Source organism: Diadema antillarum, unplaced genomic scaffold (genome assembly GCF_040938485.1).
Source record: "Diadema antillarum isolate AM-2024a unplaced genomic scaffold, OU_Dant_1.0 seq00001425_RagTag, whole genome shotgun sequence".
NCBI classification, from domain to species: Eukaryota; Metazoa; Echinodermata; class Echinoidea; order Diadematoida; family Diadematidae; genus Diadema; species Diadema antillarum.
The window spans coordinates 180820-204254 of NW_027272177.1; the positions used below are offsets into that span (position 1 = coordinate 180820).

Sequence of the window (23435 nt, forward strand, 5' to 3'; positions counted from 1 at the left end):
GAAAGAAAGAAAGAAAGAAAGAAAGAAAGAAAGAAAGGAAGAAAGAAAGAAAGAAAGAAAGAAATAAAGAAAGAAAGGAAGAAAGAAAGAAAGAAAAAAAGAAAGAAAGGAAGAAAGAAAGAAATAAAGAAAGAAAGAAAGAAAGAAAGAAAGAAAGAAAGAAAGAAAGAAAGAAAAAAAAGAAAGAAAGAAAGAAAGAAAGAAAGAAAGAAAGAAAGGAAGGAAGGAAGGAAGGAGGGAAGGAAAAGAAGAAGAAAAAGATACCTTGGTATGACGTATCTAGGCGTACGCTCTTTGCTCTGGACCGTCGCGTCAGGTGTAATCCATCCGGATACTGATGACGGGGAATTGACCGGATAACCGATTCGCGATTTGATGACCAAAATCGAGAATGGCAAACTTTGTGGACGTGGAAGATGAGACGATATTGACCGCTGTTTTTCGTGATTCCTTTCCAGGTAAGATAAAGATATGAAATATTTCGGCTACCAATGCTTGTACATATTCATTTGTAGTAATTCTTGATATCATTGCCATTTGTGGCTGGTTTAGTACTAGTAAGTTCCATCCATTGATCATCGCCTTTGTGGGTATTGTGTAGTCCCATTTGTTGTTTTTTGTGTAGTACTATCTAGACCCTGCTCTGCACACACAGAGTTCGACTTGAGTCTTCTGCACTCAACTCTGCGCAAATATGCAGATTGACTACCGGTATGTCAAAGAGAATGCCTGCTGCACGAAACTCCTTAGATGGCTCAGTGGGCAACTCAGTGTTATTTACGTGACGAGACTTTATTGTTGATCTCGAGAATACTGCCCAGGCCCCAGCAGTGTCGGTAACCTGCTTCTCATCGCACATGCAACACTCACAGCACAGAGCAGAAATATGTATGTCCAAAAATGCATGTGAATGGCAATTGATTTACCATAGATATAGAACCCCTAGTTGCCACTTGTGTGTATTTCCAGAGACTCCAACTCTCCCGTTTTCGACGGGAGATCTCCCGCCGAAAGCCCATTTTTGCACAATCTCCCGTTCTCCCGTTTGAGATTTGATTTCTCCCGCCCTGGCTCTGTGTCTCCCGGTGGAAAGGATTTCTTACTTATTTCTATCGTATGTTGAAAAAACAAGCCTTTGATAGCACCAGAGAACATCTAGAATCCTAGGAACTTCGCGCTTCTCACACATCAACTTGGAGTCTCCCGTTTGCTAGGGGTTTCAGGCGGGAGAATCTCCAGATCAGAAGGCGCTTGGGTTGGAGTCTCTGTAGGGCCTATTTCCAATAAATTTACACTTTCAGGTTGGCAAAAAACGATACACGATGGGCACGGAATTAGTTTGCCGCCCACAGCGGGTATATAAAATTGTAGCGTGCCACATTAGATCTAGAGTAACTGCGTCAGTAAGCGGCCGTGCAGCCGTTCGCGGCAGGTACAACATACACGGTAATATACAGCTAAACACAGCATTGCACTGTTACATGCATACTACACATATACTAACACACTAGCAATCAACAAAAACCAACCGATAAAATGGGCACGATCTCTGACGAAAGTGAAATTTTCTCACCTAAATGACAACATATCGCATCCAAAATGAAATTTTCGGTACTTCTTAGCATTACAGTTAAGAAACAATGGTCCAAGAAACTGGATTTTTTGTTGTTTTCTCGATGTTCCTGGATTTTGAAAACATATCCTCACGTAAAATAGAATTTTCGCGAGCCGATGCGGGCCGCCATTTTTTCCGGAAAGTGGATGTTACCATCGAAAAAAAATGAGAAAAACACGAGAAAGACATCAACAACACCGCCAGAATTGCGATCTTGTTTGCGGCCAATGCATGTGCGCACGCTATTTTCACGTGCTTTCGCAATGGGAATTGGCGCTTACGCAATGTTCGCGAGACATGTGAAGGCGTTCAGCCAAAGATCGCGGGGCACGCGCGTATTGCATAGGGATTGTACATCGTGCCGCAAGCAGAAATACTACGTCGCATATCGCCGTTATCGGCGAAAATTGTGCCGGGTTTTGCCCTGGTAAATCATGAAAACTGCGTTGGTCAATGGTAAATTTCTTTCATGAAAACAATTGCGTTAATGAATAATCTTGTCTATGATATATGAAATGGTTGAAAATAATTTGCCTGATTTGTTTACAAGTTGGAAAAACTCTTAACAATGCTTAAACTGCCGCAAACGGGATATTTTACTCTATACCACGTAGCCACGGTAGCGCGTGTGGACGATGCATTGTGCATCATGGCGTTTAAAAAACTGTATTTATCAGCCCCCCCCCCCCCCCCACTCTTTTTGCACCATACAAAGGAATACATACTATAGTGTCACCACTTTGGGCCCTCCCCCACCCACACACACTTTTTTTTATCCCAGAAGTGCTTAAGTGGCACTGAGAGACCTTGAAGTGTTGTGAGCGCAGTAAGGTTTCTAATAGATGTTTTTGCTTGTCAGCTGAAGAAACCCTGAAGAAACTTGAATGAAAAAGATAGGCACTGAAGGTTTTTGTTTTTGTTTTTGTTTTTATTCTTTTTCGCTTGTATAATAGCTCATGAAACCAGGAAGCGGGCCCCTTACTTTGGAAACGCTCCGCTGGCCCTCGGTTGAGGTTCTGTGACATGTCATTGTTTTCAAGGCCAATCTGAGTCAATAATGAAGTTAGTTAGGTGCAACAAGGAACCAATGATGCACAATGTATGTTTTCTGTATGTATCATCTTGTCCTCCGATCCCCCTTTCTTTTGAGGAGTATCCTAGTCACACACAAGGGATTTACACAACAAAATCTCTTGCCCTCTCTCAGTCTCTCTCTCTCTCTCTTTTCCCCCAAGTGTGATAACACTTAATAGATGGTATTTGATTGGCTCTATTAAAGGGATCGTACAGTTTTGGTTGAGACCTAATTTCAGGTTTCTAACATTTTTTGGTGATATAATGAGAAACCTCTTATGAAATATGAAAGAGCATGTAATTCTGTAAGGAATCCAACGTTTATTTGATGAAAATTGGTTTTGAAATGGCTGAGATATCCAAAAAAGAGCGATTCTAATAAAGTGTGGGACCCACACTTTATTACGATCGCTTTGTTTTACTTTGTTTTTGGATGTTTCAGTCATTCCAAACCCGATTTCATCAAATAAACTCTGAATTCCTCTTCAAATGGTATGCTCTGTACTATATCATAAGTGTTTTCTTGGTATCTCGCAAAAAGTTAAAAGCTCAATTCTCATCTCCGCCAATACTGTAGTATCCCTTTAATACTGAAATCTAAAGCTTTTTGATATAATTGTAGTATATATAATGCTGCTGGAGAAAATCATTCAGACTATATTATTCAGATATTTATTCATATGCTAATACCTTTTCACTTCTCTGACTTCTCTATGGCATAATCTTTCTCGATTCCCCCCCCCCCCCTTCATTCATCCACAGAATCATGGCGGGAAAATCCAGATTTCGCGATCTATCTAGCTGAATTGAGCTCATGTGGAGTCGATAAGTTATGTAAGTTTGTCATTTCATTATGTTCATACAGTAGTGTAGTGATATGTGTAGTTTGCTGATTCCCCTTCTGTTATTGACTTTATTGAGATTCACTAGAATCAACCCTTGTATCAACAGACTTCAGGCTACCTTTTAAAAGTGATTTGCTGGATTAGTCTGTACCACATTTGATAATGGTATGTATCTCCTGAATGTTTTTGTCTTTGTCTACAGGTACACTTTTAGGTACATAAAGTAGAGTACCATATACATGCATGTACAAACCTGTACAGTGTTTTTGCTGAACAAATATTATGATTGTATGTTTACCTTTACAATTATTTCAACATAAGGAATAAGTACATTCAATCTTGCCAAAGTCAAATCTATTTGGACTGAAGAAATAGCTCTACTTTATAGAGAAAATTTAACATTTATGGGAATTGAAATCGATAAAATAAAAAGAGAAGAGGACTTGAAAATACCTTCAGCTTTATAGGTGATTATTCGACTTACAGAGCCCTTTATGCGGGATGGACTTAAAAGTAATGTTGACCGTATTCCAAAATCCAGGTAGACACCTTGTACGAGTAGCTTGGATGATATAATTATTAGACGTTGTTTGGCTCAGTCCATCTCCTATCAGAACCTTGTGGGTCCTGTAGGAAGCCTTTGGCTGTTTCACAATGTCGTCAAGAATGGATTCAGAGAAACTTTAAGTATTGACATGTTTTGCTATGAAATGCAATCTGGTGTCGTTAATCATGGTGGATGTGTTTGTGGCGCAGCCAGGGAACCTGAAAGGTTGGCAGATGAGAGAGCTCAAGTGCTGCAGCAGACCCAGGAGCTGGCCTTTGACAACTACAAGACCTTCATCGAGACAGCAGACTGCTCTAGAGAGATTGTGGAAGATGTGAGTGCCTCAGTGACAGATTGGGGGAGGGGGGCAGGATGGGTGGGTCAGGTGGTTTAAACCCTCCTTGGGTTTCATTACTGTTTTGTTTTCTTTTGGGGGCCTTAGGGGGTTTAAAACCTAATTTTAGTTAGTTTGCTTGTTTGCTTTTTTTGCTTATCAGTGGATTTTGGGAGAGAAGTTCCAGCAAAAAATGTGAAAGATTTCTTTTGTGCTTTTAATGACCCATTGTGTCAATACCTCATCCTCCTTGGCAAAAAGCTAGATTTGTCCCTTGTGTCTCTTGGTGATAGACAGTTTAGACTATAAGATGAGTGCAAGATGTTCATATCCTCTTTTTTTGTATGAAGAGTGATCTACATGTAAGTGTGTTATATTTCATCTTCCGTTGGTTGTACTTTGTGATTCAAATTCCCCAAGTATGCCGACATTATTATGTTAAATACTTGTTTATCATCTTCTATATTGTTCATTTCACTAGCATGTATGCCCAGAAAAACAGGATCAAATTATAATGGGAGTCTATTAGAAACTTGTAAGAAGATTTTGTAGTATACATGTACAAACATTCCTTTGTCCGGTAAACATGTCATTTTAACATGTGTAAACATTATGTACAAGCCAGAGAAAGAAAAAAATAAACAAGAATTATTATAATAAACCTTGGCCAAAAACAAGAATGTGCATTGTATTCACAGGAAAAGGAATGCAGTAGTCACTATCTTCATGCAAAGTATTGATGTGCAAATGTATCTTCAGAAACAATCAAATCTATTAAAGCTATGTCATATGCAATGGTCATTTTGCATCTACTGTAATTTAACCTTTTTTGCCTGCAGTTCACAGATGTGGAGCAGCACCTCAACAATCTTCTTGACAAGCTGCCTGATTTTGGTGAAAGATGCAACCAGTTCCTGAAAGAGGCACAGCAGATCAGTACGAGGTGAGTGAGCTAATCAGTCCACTTGCTAGTCTGGTTTCAGGCAGCTCTCTTTCTTTCAAAGTTGAAATGAGAAAAATCTGAAGTATTGCAGTAAATATCTCTCTTGGCAGTCATTCGGTTTTTTCTGCAACCAAGAATAGATTGCTTCATGTTTTGTTTTTCTTGTATTGATTTAGATTCAACTAATGTGAAACATGATATATTCATGGCATGAAATTTTTGCGAATTGGAGCTGACAGCCTCTTTTGTGGCATGAAATTTTTGCAAATTGCCACTGGTGTGCAATGCATACAGTGTAGACAAAAACTTTCGCCTGCATTTTATTTTTGTGAATCTTTGCGCTCGCGAAATTCACGAAATTAAAATGCACGCGAACATTCCTCGTTTTACAGTTAAAACTATTGATATAAAGTACTGAAATAGGTTAGTATTTATATAGGTATATATAGGTAAATAATGGGTAAATAAGTATAGGAAAATGAGGATCAGTGTTAAGTCACAAGACCATTCTAAATCATTGTGTGTGAATGCTTTCATGTTACATTGATATGCCCTGTAATTTATTAATGTCTTTTAGCTGATAGGATTGCCTTCATTTTACACTGAACCTGCGTCAATCCACAACTTTTCAAACTAGCTGGCAAATAAGCTATATAAGCCTTGACACATCTTTCTATCTGTCAGGTTAATGACCCTGTCAATAACCCTGTCTGTACACTCCCATTACAATTGTATTTTTGTTTTGTTTGCGTCGCGTTAACCTGTTGAGGGCGAGTCGGGAGTATACTCAGGAAGGTGTCTATGGGAAATGCGTTTTGTAGCAAAATCAGTCCGTCCTCAACGAGTTGATATTTATTGCTGATTCTGCATCAGTGCTTCATACAAACCACTAATAAGGGCAGTTGGTCATCTTCCCCTCACTAGCCGGCGGATGAACTCGCTGACGCTGTCGAAGCACACCCAGCTCCTGGAGATTCTAGAGATACCTCAGCTCATGGACACCTGCGTGCGAAATGGTTACTACGACGAAGCGCTGGAGCTTGCGGCGTACGTGAAGAGGCTTGAGAAGAAACATTCCGGCATACCTGTCATCAAGGTCTGTTTCTGTTTTCATTGATTTTAGCTTCTTGTGTGTTTTTTTTTTCTTATCATTGTATTGTTTACCCATTTGGCTGCAAAATGGTACATGACTGTCTTTCTTTCTTATTCAAAAGAAAAAAAAAAACATAACAGGACACAGTAGCCCTATTTACACTTTTTTTTTTTCATGCCAACAAATTAGTGGTCATTGATGTACTCCATTCGGACAAAATCAAATGAATACCTGTCTCATCTCAAGTGAAAATTCCTTTCAGTTCCACTTCCAATTACCAGAGGTAAAGAGCAGTAATTGTGTTCAAAGAATAGTGTTATTTTTGTCACCACCTTTATAGCAGATTTCGAAAAATATTAGTGATACTGCTAGAAATACTTCAATTGATATAATGGTGATTACCATTATATTCATTGCTGCTGCAGTGACTACCAATGGCACCTCCATCTGTATCACCACCACCCAACACCACCACCACCATCATCATCATCATTATCCTCATCATCATCATCATCATCATCATCATCATCATCATCATCATCATCATTATAATCATCCTCATCCTTATCAAAATCATCATCACAATCAATCCTATCATTGCATAACTCCTTTTATTACTGTTAACCCACAGGACATAGTGACAGAGGTACACTCATCCAGCCAGCTCATGCTGAACCAACTCATCCAGCAGCTTCGCTCCGCCATCCAGCTGCCGGCCTGCCTCCGTCTGATTGGCTACCTGCGCCGCATGGACCTCTTCACGGAGGCGGAGCTTCGGATCAAGTTCCTGCAGGCCAGGGACGCCTGGTTCCAGGGCATCTTGGCGGCCATCCAGACGGACGACGGTGAGATGAGGGAGAAATGATTTTTTGTTGTTTTTCATGTTGCTTGTGGATCTTTATTGATCAGAAGAACAAAGGCATTCTCATTTTAACACTTCTCAGTAAACCTACATTACAGAATCAGTAATTCTTGATATCAGCAGAAATAAAAGCATCTGATTCATTTAGCCTGATAACACAGTAGAACGTGTGAACATCAATACAATTGGAAATCATTCACCAAAGTAGCAAGGGAGAAGTAAGAGCATCAGTGGGGAATGAACAAAAACACACAAAAAAATAGCAAAATATGGAAAACAAGAAACAAACAAAAATAAAACATGAAACAAAGACAAACACTGAAAAAAAAAAGAAAAGCAAAGAACCAGAAGATGTTTTATACAATCAGACTGGCTCCTTAACCCTAAAATGTTGCTCGTAGTGCTTGTGTGTATTTGTGTTTGTCGTGATAACTAATGACTGTTTCTTTTCACTTTTCATGCATTCTGCAGCATATACACACATCACCAAGGTCATAGAGGCAAGCCGGGTCCACCTGTTTGACATAGTGACCCAGTACAGGGCTATCTTCTCAGACGACGACCCCATCCTCGCCACCAGTCATGACTCCGTGACCAACGAGGCTGCGCTGTTCCAGGGGTGGGTAGTGCAGAAGGTAAGGAGTGCTGCTTCATTTCTACCTTGAACCTTGAACCTTGAACCTCCAGCCTTCAACCTTGAAGGCGTACAGTGTTGTCTCCCTAAAAGCATAGATGCTGTCCTGGAGAAGGTTGTGCCGTCTCAAGTGCTGCTGATGTTCCAGTGATGTTGTGACGGTGACACAACATTTGCTCCTGTGACAATTGCTTCGGTCTTCTTTTCTACAAAGACTTAGGATTATTAACTCTTAATGTGCCAGACCCGAAACCCCTAACGTGCCAGACGTTTTTACCCAACGCCAGAAAGTTTGCGAACTGGATTGACAATGTAATTTCAAACTGTCATATCTTTGAAACTATTGACTGTTTTGAACTGAGTTCTACACAACAAATATCAAGAAATAATTGGTCTTTCGTGTCATGTAGTCACTTTGCTGTAATATCTATCTGAACCTGAAATATTGCAGAAATAATCGATATCATTAAAAAGTTAATATAAATTTTTGTGTAGTATGTAAAGAAAGAGTCAGTCATGATTTTTCTTCAATAGAACGCTCCCTTGACTCTGTGAGAAAGTTTTAGAGCTACATTTCCTCTTTAAAATGATAACAGATTTGTCTTCTAGAGTTGTATAATTCCAAAGATATTGGCAGTTCAATTTGTCTTTTCAATTTCTTTTTCTGCCTCGGTAATTCATTCCTAAATCTGAGTCCTGTAGTCCCAGATCTTGTATTTGAAACTAAAGTAAATCCCGGGTCCTGGAATAGTGTCTTTTGTCCACTTGAGAAGGAAGCACCTACTAATCCTTCTTTTGTTTATGCAGACTGCAGGCGGGCGCACTCTATTGAAATCGGCATGCTTTGTTTACAGGTCTACTTTCCGTCCACTGTACATGTGCATAGACAAGAACAAAAGCGTGTTCTTCCTTTGTATAGGTGCTAGCGTGGGGATGATTAGTGAAGTTCACCAAGACAAAAGGATGAAAGACTTGACCGACGAACGAAAGCTTGACCCTCTTTGAGGGACAAAATGAAAGTCGCTCCCGCAGGAGAGCACCCAAGCAGAACAATGCGAGTGAAAATGCATAGACAACACACGCAAATTCAGTAGCATACACACGCACGGTTTATCAATGAGAATTTTGATCTATACACAGCTCGCAGAGGGTGCGCTCTCTGCGGATTTTCCCGACGCGAAAAAATACATCTTGCTGAAAAAACATGTATTTACTCAAAATTTTCCTATGCAAGTATACTCATATTTTTAGTGCAAACGATGGCTATGCTAATCAGCTACCAGTACATATCAGTGGCAGTTTCTTGGTGTAACGTATTATGGTACCATAAGAACTTAAATGACCAATGTTTTTCACGCTCTTCTTAGTCGCCGATCGGCGACCATGGCACGTCAGGACTAAGGTCGCCGTTCGGCGACCATGGCACGTTAAGAGTTAAGCAACGTTGTATACTGGCACTGGTCCAATGGTCCAGAACCAGTAAGAATCACTGTCAGACCACTATAATTTTTTCAGGAATGAACTAGTACAAAATGGAAAAACTTGGATCCTACGGGTCTGGCAGACAGGTCGGACCCGGAGAAAAAAATAGGTTAGTGTGCAACCCTGGGTTAGGGTCAGGGTTGTGATAGGGTTTATGTTTAGTTTGATGTGAGGATTAGGATTTAGGTTAGGGCTATGTGTGAGAGTAGGATTTATGTTCGGCTTGAGCATGCAAATATTTCATGGGAGCATTGTTGCAGGAGCAAATGTCATGGAACTGTGGTGACTTGTGGTGGCATCATCAGTGTCCTATACAATTGTATAGTGTGCTACATCTTAGGTGCAGCATGCAGGTGATGCATGTATGCCCCTCTCTTGAATATACAGGAACTTCAGCATTATGGGAGGCAGCATGTCTCAAATGACAAGTAATATTGCTCCCTGGAACCTAGCAACAGATTAAGGCAAAATTCTAGAATCCATAATATGTGTATTATCGGATGGATTGGTTCTTGCATTTTCAAATAGTATCGTTGTGGATGCCATGATAGTTTCAAGTACATTATTTGCATATCAGATATTTGGAAACATGCAATGAACAGGATGCGTTTACTTTTTTTTTTCCTCAGCGCTTCTGATTTTTGCTTTCAACAAATTTCTGTAAGGTTGATTTTGAACACTGTTCTTCTGATTCGGATGTACGAAAGTTCAGAAACTATGATCGCTTTCGCTAGTAATGTCTGCTAACTTAGAAAGCCTCTAAGGAGGGACATCTGAGACTGATATTAAGGTAAATAAGACATGTTTCATTCCCTTGAATCACTGCAGTACTTTTTCTTTGAAAGGTACAAATGTACACTTGGTTTGATGTGCAGCAGAAAGTATTAGGTTATATATAGAAGGCAAATTTTTTCAGTAGTGAGGATAATTTTCTATGGCTTCCTATGCATGACGGATGCACGGAAAGTTGAAAAAAAAAAGCCACATGATGAAGCCTTACATTGTTCTGTAGAAAGTTGTTTGAAAAATATTGATATCATTTGCATTGGCCTTTGTTAGGCTTGTGCAGAGTCCATCTTGTATATGAGGAAAGGGCATCAGCACTTTTGATGCACTATTCATTTCTGCTGATCTGTTCAACTCTCAAGACATTGAGCACATGATGCACATTCAGTACAATGTTTGATAACAGGAACCCTTTTGATGAAGCATTGTTTTGTTTTTTTGCCAGAGTAACCACTGTTTTGAGCCAAGATTATAAAACAAAGGAAGAATTGTGACCGGTTTATCTTCATGAAAGCTCATTCGAACACCATGTCTGGGTCCATTGGCAAGATTAAGTTTACAGATATGGACTGCTTTTCAGGGCATTGTTGATATTATTGCTCCACGTGATCTCAACTCTGTGCTATGACCCAAGGAGCCTGCTCCAGAAGTCATAGCACTTGTTTAATCTATGCCCAGTATTGAGGATTCATCAAATGAAATACAGAATGCAACTTAACCAATCGCACATACAGTGTTTATAGTTGGCTGATAACAATTAGTGTAATGTTTTTAAAAGTCAATTGTTTTCCCGATAGCAGAAGTTCAGTGACGTTTTCCACATGACATTATTGTTTATTGATGTGTACAGTCTTGATATGCATGGTGTCACTTTAGCAAAGTGAGTAAGATAAGATGTTAATTTCTGTCTTTATTTATTCTTTCTTATCTATTGATTTGAGAACTCATTACAATACCAAAATTGTTTGCCAGCATCAGAACATCCTATGTAGGAGACATGTTTTTACCCTGGTGATCTCCGAAAGAAGAGAAGGTTTTTGACTCGTCTTTATTTGAAATGATAAGGAGCAATATGACTATCACTATTTTGACCAAGCAGCAATCTATTTGCCTGCACTGTAGTCTGTTCTTCCAGGGCTGATTGATTTAAAGGTATTATCAAAGTTATCCATGGCAGCCTGCAAGTTGAGTTGTCGACATTTTTACTTGAAACCAGTTTGAGTACATTGAAATGTATACAAAACAAAGAAAAATGATCAAACAATCTATATCAATAATATTTATCGTAAATATTGCACAATGAGAAAGGACAAAACAAAAATAAGCAAATATTAAGGTTGCAAATTCTACTGATTATACATTTGTCCCTGCATTACATAACCAACAAAAAGTTGCCAGACATGGATTTTTAGTTTAGAACAAATTCTGAAAAAGCAGAATGTAAGCTTTAAAATTATGTGTAACATATCTAAATACTGAATAGGAAGCACACACTCTGGAAAAGTGTGAACTGAGAAAAGAGGCTCTGAAGTACAGGGTCTGTTCAAGCACTTAATCTGTACCAAGCTGTGCTAGCTGTGCGATGAAAGGGACAAAGCACAGGATGTAAACCACCGGAGCAACAACAATGTTCTATTAACACATATTGTCGATGATGAATGCCAACTTTCAAAGCAGTAGCGTTATCCCTTCAAAAGTTATTAGACTTGAAAGTGAAGAGTGTGCAAAGGATTTCAAGAAATGAAAAGGGGCCTCTAAGACATACCTGATCATTCTACTCTCCCCCGAAAAAGGGTTATCGAAAAACTGCTAAAAGCATACTTTCCCATTCATGGTATGATCCCAAACTAAAGAATAATGTACAACGATAGGTATTTCAGAAAATATTAAGAATTCAAGCTTGACTCACTTGACCCATTTCACCTTTTTTGAGTCTGCACAAAAAATCAAGGTTTGCGACTTTTTGTTTGTTTTGTGATGCACGGTCACATATGTCTATACACATCTCTTTCTCCCCTATCTTCCAGGTGTCTCAGTTCCTGCACACACTGGAGCAGGACCTGGAGAGAGGGATTGGCAATCGACTCGACTCCCTGCTTGGCCAGTGCATGTACTTTGGTCTCTCCTTCAGCCGTGTGGGGGCAGACTTCCGGGGCCTCCTGGCTCCTATCTTCCAGCGAGCAGCCCTGCACAGCTTTCTGGCCATGATCAAGTCTGCTACGGAAAAGTGAGTGTCCTTCCTGCCTAAATACACTGTGTCCAGATACCTTGGCAGTGGGGGATTGGGGGGGGGGGGGGGGGGAACCAGGTGAGCACCTGCTCTTTATTTGTTGGTTAAACAAAAAAAAAACCAAAAGAAATAAAAAGAACAAAATGAGATGATACCCTGAAGTACAGAATTCCTGGATCCGCCCCTGCTTGGTGCTGTTATGCTGTGTTATGACTTGCTGTTTTATGTCGGTTCCCCTACCCCCCCCCCCCCCCCACCCCATCAACAAAAAATTACCCTTTGCGTTCTGTATTTTTCATGCCCCTCCCCAAATTATGACGGAATCTGAAGGGGCGATACATGTCATACTGGAGGCATTTGAATGTTTGATTGGTTCACTTTGGTCTTAGCTGTAAGTCCTGGTTGGCATGGTCATGTGTCTATATCTATTCCGTACTCTCCTCTTTTTTTGTGAAGCCATGGAGTGCTGATAATTTTTTTCCAGGGAGAATTTTAAAGATGAAGACATTGAAATAAAGACATTCAGTATTCAATTTGAAAATTTTGCCTCTGTGCTTGCAAAAGGGTTGCGGGAAGCTATTGATCGATTTGGGTTCGTTGAGGGCAGCAGACAATTTGTGGCACTGGGCGCAGCCATTAGCTCAAATTGCGGTGTCCCAGCCGACCTCCCCTCCTCTCCCCCACCCCACGGGCAACATGTTTATCAAGCACTTGTAACAAAGGTTTGCGCATTTAGCAAGCATTCGCGCACTCAGTACGAGACGCCTATTGGCTAAAACAACCATGCATCAGTTTTTCATTCCGTGCGGGTGCTAATGAAGGGAGGGGGTGGGAGAGAGGGGAGGGGGGGTCAGCTGGGACACCGCAGTAATGGCGCTGCCCATGCCGATAATACACAAAGCGCGTCACAGAATCGGTCAATAGATCCAAGTGGTATTATTTGTATGGTTTGCTTCCATTGATGGTGTCGTTTTGTTGAAAATGAAGGAATTCCCTTAAGATCTTTTCCTATTCTTTGTTGTTTTGTGACATCACAAATTATTATAGTCTTCTTATCTAGTAATGGCAGAAACGAGACTTTAGAATGTGTTATTTTTGTATGGATCATCCAATTTTTCCCAAACTTTGGGACTACTGATATGTTCTACTTTATCATCTGCATTCTCTCAATTCATATAATGCGTAGGGGCAATAATAGGTTTCGGTTGTCTTTTAACCCATTGAGGACGGACTGATTTTGCTACAACACGCATTTCCCATAGACACCTGCCCGAGTATACTCTGGACTCGTCCTCAACGGGTTAAAAGTACAAATGTTGTACTTGAAAGAAGAGTACACTGACTGTGGCTTGTATTGTATGCAAATGACATGTGATGGGATCATTATGTATACTCTGGACTCGTCCTCAACGGGTTAAAAGTACAAATGTTGTACTTGAAAGAAGAGTACACTGACTGTGGCTTGTATTGTATGCAAATGACATGTGATGGGATCATTATGCAGGCTTGATGCTAGCTTACGTCAGTTGCATATTGTCGAGAGAAGTTGTGTTATGTCTCAGCTTTGCGCTTGTTTGAGATGTAGAACTGGAAATATTTTGACAAAACCCAAAATGAAGTGGTGTAGATTGTTTGTGGAATTGCAACGTACATGTAACAAAGGCCAGATGATAACAGCTCATCCCTGATTATTAGATGACATCTTTGGTTTGCTGTTGTTGTATGATATTGTCGAGAGAAGGTTTATCATGTCCTCAGCTTTTTCGCTTTCTTGAAATGTAGAACTGGAAATATATTTTGCACCACATTACTTTCATTTCATAAAGTGATGCATTGTCACTAAGAGTGGGTCAACATGGCAAAAGAATGCACCAATGTTGCCCTTTAACTGAAGTCAGTAGGAGGATTTTGTGATGAATGCAGGCCACAATTATGTTTTTGAGTTGTGGTATCTATAGAATAACAGGAAGAAAATCCTTTACATGCGATACCCTTTAGTCCTTAATTTGATACATCTTCCTTGCTTTCCAGGTTTGAGGGGGCAATGCAGTCATATACACCCGTGGCTTCCCAGGCATTTCTTGCCATGTCATCAGTTTCTCTTCCAAGTATCCAGGTAAAAAGAAGGAGAGCTGGCTGATTTTGGGATGGTAGCCTTCGCCAGATATCTTCTCTAATGTTACCTTTTAGGCCTACATCTTTCAGGGATTTGTGAACCCTTTTCCTAAGAACATGTAAAATGCACTTAAAATTGTGCTTTATTCTAAATGTATGTGTATTTCAAAGGTATCGATAATAATGCATACTGTACTTAAAGTTGCAGCAGCAGCATCCATTCTAAAGTTATCTTTATGTGAAATACCTCCAAGTTATTTCAAAGTTGCTACGTTAATTCAGAAAATATTGCATCAGGGTGGTATATTCCTGCAATCATATTAAAGTAGCAGGTAAATGCAATACTTAATATGTATCTGATTATTTTATTTAGACAATGTCACGCGGCTTTTCAAGTGTACCTGCTACATTGTACGTTGAGAGCTTTGCACTTTACTTCATTCATTCGTGGCAAATCTGATCCCTGTGACAAATTTAAAATTCTACTTTAAACATGTTGCCTTTGCCTCTTCCTATCTCCATCATAGAGTTTGTTGGTATCTTGCTTTTGATACCTTATTATAGCCTGAACTAATGTATAAGCTGTTATATTCGCATACAGATTTGTTGTTGTTGTTGTTGTTGATGTTGTTGTTGTTGTTGTTGTTTATGAGGAGGTCACAAGCATTTTTGAAAGATGTTGTTTTCATGAACTGACACTGAGGCTATCACAAGTGCACTATTTCCCTAGGGCATTGTTAAATCTATGGTCTAACAGTGATTTGCAAAATTATCATGGTTTTTAACCTCCTTATAATGAGGTACTCCTGTAGTGTGCAAAGAGGCGTATTAAGTAGTTTACCAAGGTGCATTTGATTGTGCTTGCATCGTTCCTAGGGGGACAGTGTCACCAGCCCACCCCAGTCCCTAATGGAGCACCCCCCACTGGCGACCTACACCAACAGCGTCCTGGCTGGGTTCAACGACCTCAGGCTGTGTGCCCCAGTGGCAGTGGCCCAGCATGTCTCCGATGCCCTGCAGCAGTCACTTCAGAAAGTGGTCCATTCCATTGTTGCTTTCCACAGGTGGGCCCTGTCACCATTGTTGTTGGTGGTATTGTTTTAATTCTATTTTTGTTGTTGTTTATTTTTCCAAAGGTGCTGACATCAATGTAATTTAGTAGGGATAAGAAAGCTGCCCCAATCCTTATTTTGTTAGGAAACTTTATGAATCCGCAGGAGTCATTTCGTTGTACTCCTGGAGTTAATGTGTCTCTCACTGGAGGATATTTAACACATTGATTTTTTCCTTCAATTACTGTGTGTGTGTTTGCTTTTCTTTTGCAATTATGGATGTTTCACAAATGTCTACGCCAGATCAAATGCATTGCCGCAGATCTTTACCTACCCGTATAACCTGCATTATGTTCTTCCATCCTCATGATAGAAAAAAATATTGATTTGAACTTTAAAACAGAACAATAATCTATGCAGTCCAAAGTATTTCTGTGATATGTAATACTAACATTAACATATCACTATTCAAGGAAACCAAAACCCAAAGAGAAATGTGGATTGAGTGAAAGCAGCAACATTAGTAGAACACATCAGTGAAAGTTTGAGGAAAACCGAACAATCGAATTTTAAAGTTTTGGTGTTGGAATCGCTGGATGAGGAGACTACTAGAGGTTATGACGTCATGTGTGGACAACATAAAGAAAATATAAAGGGAATTCCAAAAATATTCATTTTTCTAGCGTAATGAAAGAGCACTTTACTAACTGGTTTCAGAAAGCAGGGGGAAAAATTGCTGCCCTTAATATATTATGTCAGTATCAAGTTGATAGATTGTGTAATTTTCATGAAAATTGTCCGATTTTCCTCAAACTTTCACTGATGTGTTCTTCTAATGTTACTTCTTTCACTCAATTTGCATTTTTCTTTGGGTTTTGGTTTCCTTTAATGATATTATTTAACATTCTTTTTTTAAAGTTTTTGTCCTCTCCTGAAAATTCATGATTGTTGAGATACAAGGTCTTGTCACGCCAAGGACAGTATACCATAACACATCCATTACCTATACAAATGTGGGTGTGACATGGTTCTGCACGAGAATCATATTCTGTGATTATGTTTTTTCCCCCCTCATGCCTCCATCAGGGCTGAAGAGAGCACGTTCAACCAGCGGGAACGGGACCAGTTCCAGTCCCTGTGCGAGTGCGCCAGTGCCCAGATGGTTCCTTTCCTCAACCGCTGCCTGCTGGCTCTCTTCCCGCCGGCCATCATCACACAGACCCTGGGCATCTCCCTCACAGAGCTCCAGAAACTGGTAGGACTTGGGCTTCTCATTGTCTGAGCTTCTAGTCTGTCCCAAAATCAACTTGTTGAAGACTAGTCCCAAGGATTTTTAGGCTGGGCTAAATAGCAAACGTGTGTTATAGGAAAATCAGGCCATCTTCAATGGGTTATATTTTGAGCCTGAACTTGTTTTACCGTCCACCCAGTCTTCATAGGTACATAATTGTAATTTTATCTTATTTCAAAGGTGCTGAATCTCAGATGATGAAGCTCTTCTATCCTTGAGAGTCTTGAGATAATCAAAATGGCCACCAAAAAATCTTGAATAATCAAATATTGAGATGATTCAAGATTTTGGGGGCCGTTTTGGTGGCCATTTTGAATATTTCAGTATCTCCGTAGTTGCATCATCCGCATACCAATTCAGCACCCTCAAATTGAAAGGGAATCTCTCCTCTAAAATTTAAATTTGAGAGGTGTGAGAGCATGTCCTAAGAACTCCTGAGAAAATTCTATCCCATCACAAAAAATGTTCCGAACTGTGAAATATTAATTCTGATAATCAGCACGCACTAGTGCGCGCTGCAATAGTAGCCAAATCTGAAAATAGTAGCCGTGCATAGACCATGGGTGTGTGCACGTTTCCTTTGTTCGTCTCCGTCTGCACACAGCTATATCGAATACTGTCTATCGTTATCGCCTCATCGAGCCATATGCATCCGCATGAGTAGAGGCTGCCATGGCTGCCTGGTCAATGGCCCGGCGTGGCGCGGTAGCACCAACCTAGCTGCGTACGTGCCGTGAACATTTTGCTTGCATATGCCTGTTTTGAGAGTATCGTAGTACACTGATCATACAGAAAATTATCAAACTACGCATTTGAATGCAGTCAATAAGGCCAGAAGACTACTCTTAGATCAAGGCGCATGTAATTTTTACATTTTAGAGATTGCTCTATGTCTCTTTATATATTGCTATATCTCTGAATGTGAGTAACGTTGCACTCTTATATTTCATAGAGATATTACCAGTACAATAACCTACAATGTCAGAAAACTAAACTTCTGTGTACAGATACACTGTAAGTGATACCTTCATTCCCTCCCCCCCCCCCCCCCCCCAATCTTAACCATTGATAAAGAAATGCAAAGGAATTTCAGATTTTGGCAACCATCTTGGTGGCCATCTTGAATATTTCAAAGCTATCAAGGATGAGAGACATGCATCATCCACATTCAAATTCAGCACCATCGAAATCGGGTAAAACTATTTGATCTTAAAACATTGGGCAGACAGTAAAACAAGATTCTGCCTCTGGCACCCAGAATATTACCACACACTTGCAAACCAACTGTGGTGGTATTTGAAAGATGAAACTGTACAAGTGTAGTTACTATGGCAACAGAAGTACCTTTTTAAAAGTATTGAAGCTAATTGGCACATTGTATGGTTGCTGAAATGATTCTGGTGATTTCTGTAGTTTGTTTGTGTACTGATCTTGGCGATGGCCAGCAGAGAATGCAAATGTATCTCAATTTTTCATAGCAGATACCTCATATTTTCTGATGCATATTCCAACCAACATATACTTCTGTAAGGGAAACAGTAAATACACATGTAGCTATAGAATAGTGTCCCCCCACAAGATGTTGTTTTGAATAATGTGCATCCAGACTTTGCGTGAAAGATTTTAAGCTTAATTTTGAAGACTTTGCAGCTTTATGCTATTACATGGGTACTTCTCATGGACAATAAATCAATAAATAAATGCATAAAAATGAATGAATGAATAAATAAAGATAGATACGTAGAAAGAAAGGAAGAAAGAAAAGAGGAAATAAAGAAAAAAAGAAAGAAATATCAAACAAACAGATAGATTAAAAAAATAGTAACACTGCTACATCATTATGCTATCTTTGTTCTCAAAGGGTCAGGTGGGATCGCTGGATGTCTCCTCAATTACCAGCCCTCTGCAACCTTTGCTCCCTGAAAAGGAGCAGCCAGCTGTGCCAGAAGATATTGAGGAGGAAGAGGAGGAACAGGTGGCGGGGGAGGATGGAAGGAAAGGGGGAAAAGAGGAGGGGAAGAAGGAGGCTGAACTGACTGATAGTAAAACAACAGAGACTGAAAGAAGAGTGGAGCAAGCAGAAACTCAGCCAGTACCCCATGACGCAGGTAAGTCTAGCCAAATACAGGGATCAGTGTACCTCTGAGAAATGGGTTAGTGTATTCCCAAGATACAGGTAAGGGCACCCCAAGACAACAGTTACTGTAAAAGTGGAAATTTTCACGCATTTTGCGCAACCAGAAATTAGCACGAAAATAAAAGCATGTGAATATTTTTACTTGCTGTATGTTCCAGTTGTTGATGTCTTTACTACATTGATTTAAAAACACGTGAAACTCTTCTTGACTGGCCGAGCATGAAAAATTAGTCATGCGAAAATAACCACTTTTACAGTAGTCTACCCCAAGACAAAAGTTAATCTACCCCAAGACAAAAGTTAGTGTACCCTGAGACAACAGGTAGTGTAGTGTACCCCAATATGCAGGTCAGTGTACCCTAAAACACACTACAGGTTAGATATTCAATGAAATATAAAAGGACGAACAATGAAGAAATACAATGCAAGTCACACCTGCTACCAATGCATAACACATGCATGACATGATTGTGTAGTTGGTTCTCTTTTGAAATGCAAATAAATGTGACCGTGCATCACAAAACGAACAAAAAGTCGCACACACTGATTTTGTATGAGGACTGAAATTAGGTGCAGTTGGTCCACCGAGCCGATTTTGACTTTTTCATATTTTCTGAAAGAGCAAGTCTTCTTCTACATTATGCTGAAATTTGGGATCATCAAACAGATAGGAAAGTGTGTTTTTTTAACCGTTTATCTCGAACATTTTTGGCAGAATAGTGTGACTAATTGTGGCTTTGGAGTACCTTTTACCTGTCTTAAAAACCTTGTACACACTCTTCACTTTTACCTCCTATAAATTTTGAAAGGATAATGCTACTACTTTGAAAGTTGGCATTAATTAAGGACAGAATGTGTTAATAAGGCGTTTTTAATTTCAGTGTAATCGGATAATCTCTTCATTGTTGTTACTCCGGTGGTTTACACCCTGTTTTATGTCCCATTCATCGCACAGCCAGCGCGGCTTGGTAAAGATTAAGCGCTTGAATAGACACTGTACTTCAGAGCCTCTTTTCTCAGCTCACACTTTTCCAGAGTGTGTGCCTTCTTTCCAATATTTAGATAGGTTAGGAGAGTCCATTTGTTTTGAGTCATACATCATTTTAAAGCTTAAAGTCTGCTCTTTCAGAATATTCCCTTAACTAAAATTTCATGTCTGGCGACTTTTTGTTTGTTTTGTGGTGCAGGGTCACAAATTATCTGAGAGTATCATTTGCAGACTAACCAACACTTCTGTAGGACAGAAAGGAATTGAATTCCTTTTCTCTTTCATAAGAATTTGAGGCCATCTGTGAATGATTTCATTAAAGGATAACCAAAGCTTATTGAAACAAAAAGTACTTGTATTTTTTTCTCACTAGCACCAGTGTCATACCGAAGAAGACGTGAATATCCTCTTTTTGTGTAATGTTATTGCTGATACTTGCTGGTAGGCATAGCATACAGGCAGATGATAATGACCTTAATAGTGTAATTTTTACTTAATGCATCTTTTGCTATATTGGTACTTTCCATACATGTCTTTGATGAAGGTACAGTATTTTTCTCTTTATTTCATATTCATGGGACAATCGATTGAAGTCTTTGAAATGACAGTGTTGAATTCGACATATTGTGATTTTTCTAGCATAATGAAAAACCACTTGGCTCATCTCTTTCAGAAGGCAGGGGAACATTGTGTCAGTAACAAGTGAAAGGAATATATACTTTTCATAAGTAATGAATATTTTGTGGAATTCTTTATATATTTTCTTTATATTGGCTTCCTGCTCAATGCATGTATATGGAATTGTTGCAGTCATCTTATCCAGTGATTGTGGTACTAAAACTTAAAGAGATTTTTTCAAGAAACTCTAAAACTTTAAGAATTCACATCTTTTGGATGGACTGTCTGAATTTCCTCAAATTTCACTAATGAGTTCCACTAATATTTCCGTATTCCCTCAATCCACAGATACAATATATTTGGGTTTCATTCTCCTGTAAATTTGAATGTGTATATCACTATCAGACATCGGAGAGGTTCTTTTTGTCATCATGTGCATCATTGTGTTGTGTTTTTGCCCCTCTGATCTTTCTGTTAAAAGGGACTGCCAGTACAGATGCGGTAGCTTCACAAGTACGCAAGCCAGATGAACCAGCAGAACCTGTCCGAGATATCCATCAAGAGAGGACGGAAACAAGCGCGGAGATTTTACGGCAGAAAAAGGACTGAACTCATCAAAGTTTGTCAAGTGTCTGAAATAATGGAGAATGGACTGCTACCATCATGAATAGTTGCAAAGATATACATACCACTGCCTGAATGTACACTGAGCTGTGACCTTTCATTCAGTGTGTTTTCAGTGAAAATCTTTTCTTCTTGAGGATGATTTTCATTAAACTACAGGATGGAAGTTAACCTCTGACCACATACTAAAGATTTGCTACAGTGGAAGCTCCTGTCTAATTATCTAAGTGTGGTCAATCATGTATGTGGTAACTCTGTTCAATCGTTTCTGTACTTTTTCCATTTACACGCACGCTGGAGTGCTTTCTTTCCTGATTGGCACAGATGTGTGGAAACTGATTGTCAATGAATAGATATTATCTCATCCTTGTTTTATCACCATAATGTGGGCAAGGATTGGGCTCAGTCAGTAGTGCATTTGCCTCCAGATCCAAAGGACCCAGGTTCAATTCCTGAGTCTTACTGTAATAGCGATGTTGTGTCTATTCTAAGCACTCCGTACATGTACCTCAGGTAAGAGGCAAAACACACTGTCCCTCAGATAGGACATAAATGGAGGTCCCGTGTGTGAGTTAGCCATGACTCAGGCACATAAAAGATCCCACTCCATTCATTCATCGCAAAGAGCTGGGTACTAACCCGGTGAAGTGGTTCCCCTACCCACCCACACAAGAAAATAGGTGAAATATGCCTACCCCTTGTGGTTTGCCCCAAGTGACTAGTAACAGTCAGCAAATGGTATCAACCAGGCACATTCCGCCATACTCTTGAATGAATGAATGAATGAATGAATAGATAAATAAATAAGTAAGTAAATAAATTAATTAATTAATTAATTAATTAATAAATAAATAAATAAATAAATAAATAAATAGATAGATAAATAAATAAATAAATAAATAAATAAATAAATAAATAAATAAATAAATAAATAATTGGATGGATGGATGAAGAAATCACCATGGCCTTCCTTTTGAAATGAGATACAATACTACACCGTAACACCTGAGTGGGCTTGCTAAATTTACAGCTAGGTCAAGATAGGATGGATTACTCACTTCTGATGAAAGAATTTGGCGAGTCAACCCATTTCTTACAGGAACTTGGTATACCACGTTCCGAAAAGGTAGACAAGAGTGTCTACATTTGTGGCATAGATTCATGTTTATTTGTGTTACACTGACAACAAAATATGACTTTGATTGAAAGATTAGAGTTTCTTCTATCAATATGTGTTCTTTTTCTGCATCAAAACTGTGTTACAGTATTTTTGTCTAATTTACCTTTTCCAACGTAGTAGCGTGCTTAATTTGCTTCAGAACTTATATGAAGATGTAAGTAGCAGTCAAGGCTGAGCCCACTAGATTTTGACTTTTACTGACCCCATTCATGTGCCCTTACTGTGTGTAATACAAGAGCCCAGCTCACACTCTATTTATAATTTCAGGTCCGATCGATATTTTGCATTGTTCACTGGCACATACAGTTGTACAGTGGACCCTGGAAAGGAGCTACATCTACTGCTTGACTGCTTCCGCAGAGGCAGGTTACCAACCTGCCGATTCTTTATCGACTTTCAAAAAGGATCTTGTTTGGGGGCTTTGAACATTCTAGGAGAATTGCAGCAAGAACAGGTTAACTGAAGGTCCATAAAGCGTCTGTTGAGAATGAGAAGGGCGTTAAGTGGTCTTGAACGCTATGGGTTTTGTGGCAACTTAACGCCCCTATCATTCTTAACCGACGAAAGATAAATGGTTCCAAAGCTCCTTCAAAGTCCATGATGTGATTGAAAACAATATCTTTGAATCAGGGTTGGATGAAGCAGGATACAGGTAGGACTGCCTTTTCATGCATCGAGGTGACCCATGATGCAGTGTGGAAAGAGTGCAGACTCATGGCTACAATCTGATGTTCTTATGAGTGTCTCTTCTCATCCAGGAAGCTTTGCAGCATCATTCCCAGCAAGTTTGAAAGTTTGCGAGTAGATTCCTTTTCGTGAATGTGATATAAGTTTAAAGAGGTTGTGCTCATGCTTGCAACACTATGAAGGTATGAATCATGAAGTCATTGTGAGATGGACATCATACTTTAGTAAATGATTGTATTTCGGGGGAGAGGTTGTTTTTTATCAGCTTTAGAAAATGCATTGTTTGTTTGTTTTTTTT

At 39.5% G+C, this 23435-nt stretch overlaps 1 protein-coding gene across 1 annotated transcript; it reads left to right on the top strand.

The window, feature by feature from the left end:
- Positions 1–391: 391 nt before the first annotated feature.
- LOC139709284 (conserved oligomeric Golgi complex subunit 8-like) lies at positions 392–23084 on the top strand. The gene is made up of 13 exons (XM_071621236.1): positions 392–458; positions 4291–4415; positions 5255–5358; positions 6283–6454; positions 7083–7296; positions 7785–7948; positions 12243–12442; positions 14477–14561; positions 15437–15624; positions 16699–16867; positions 18765–19011; positions 21128–22081; positions 22150–23084. Exons 1-12 carry the CDS (start codon positions 392–394, stop codon positions 21253–21255), a joined length of 1863 nt encoding a protein of 620 aa, XP_071477337.1. The 3' UTR covers positions 21256–22081; positions 22150–23084.
- The last annotated feature ends 351 nt before the right edge of the window (positions 23085–23435 follow it).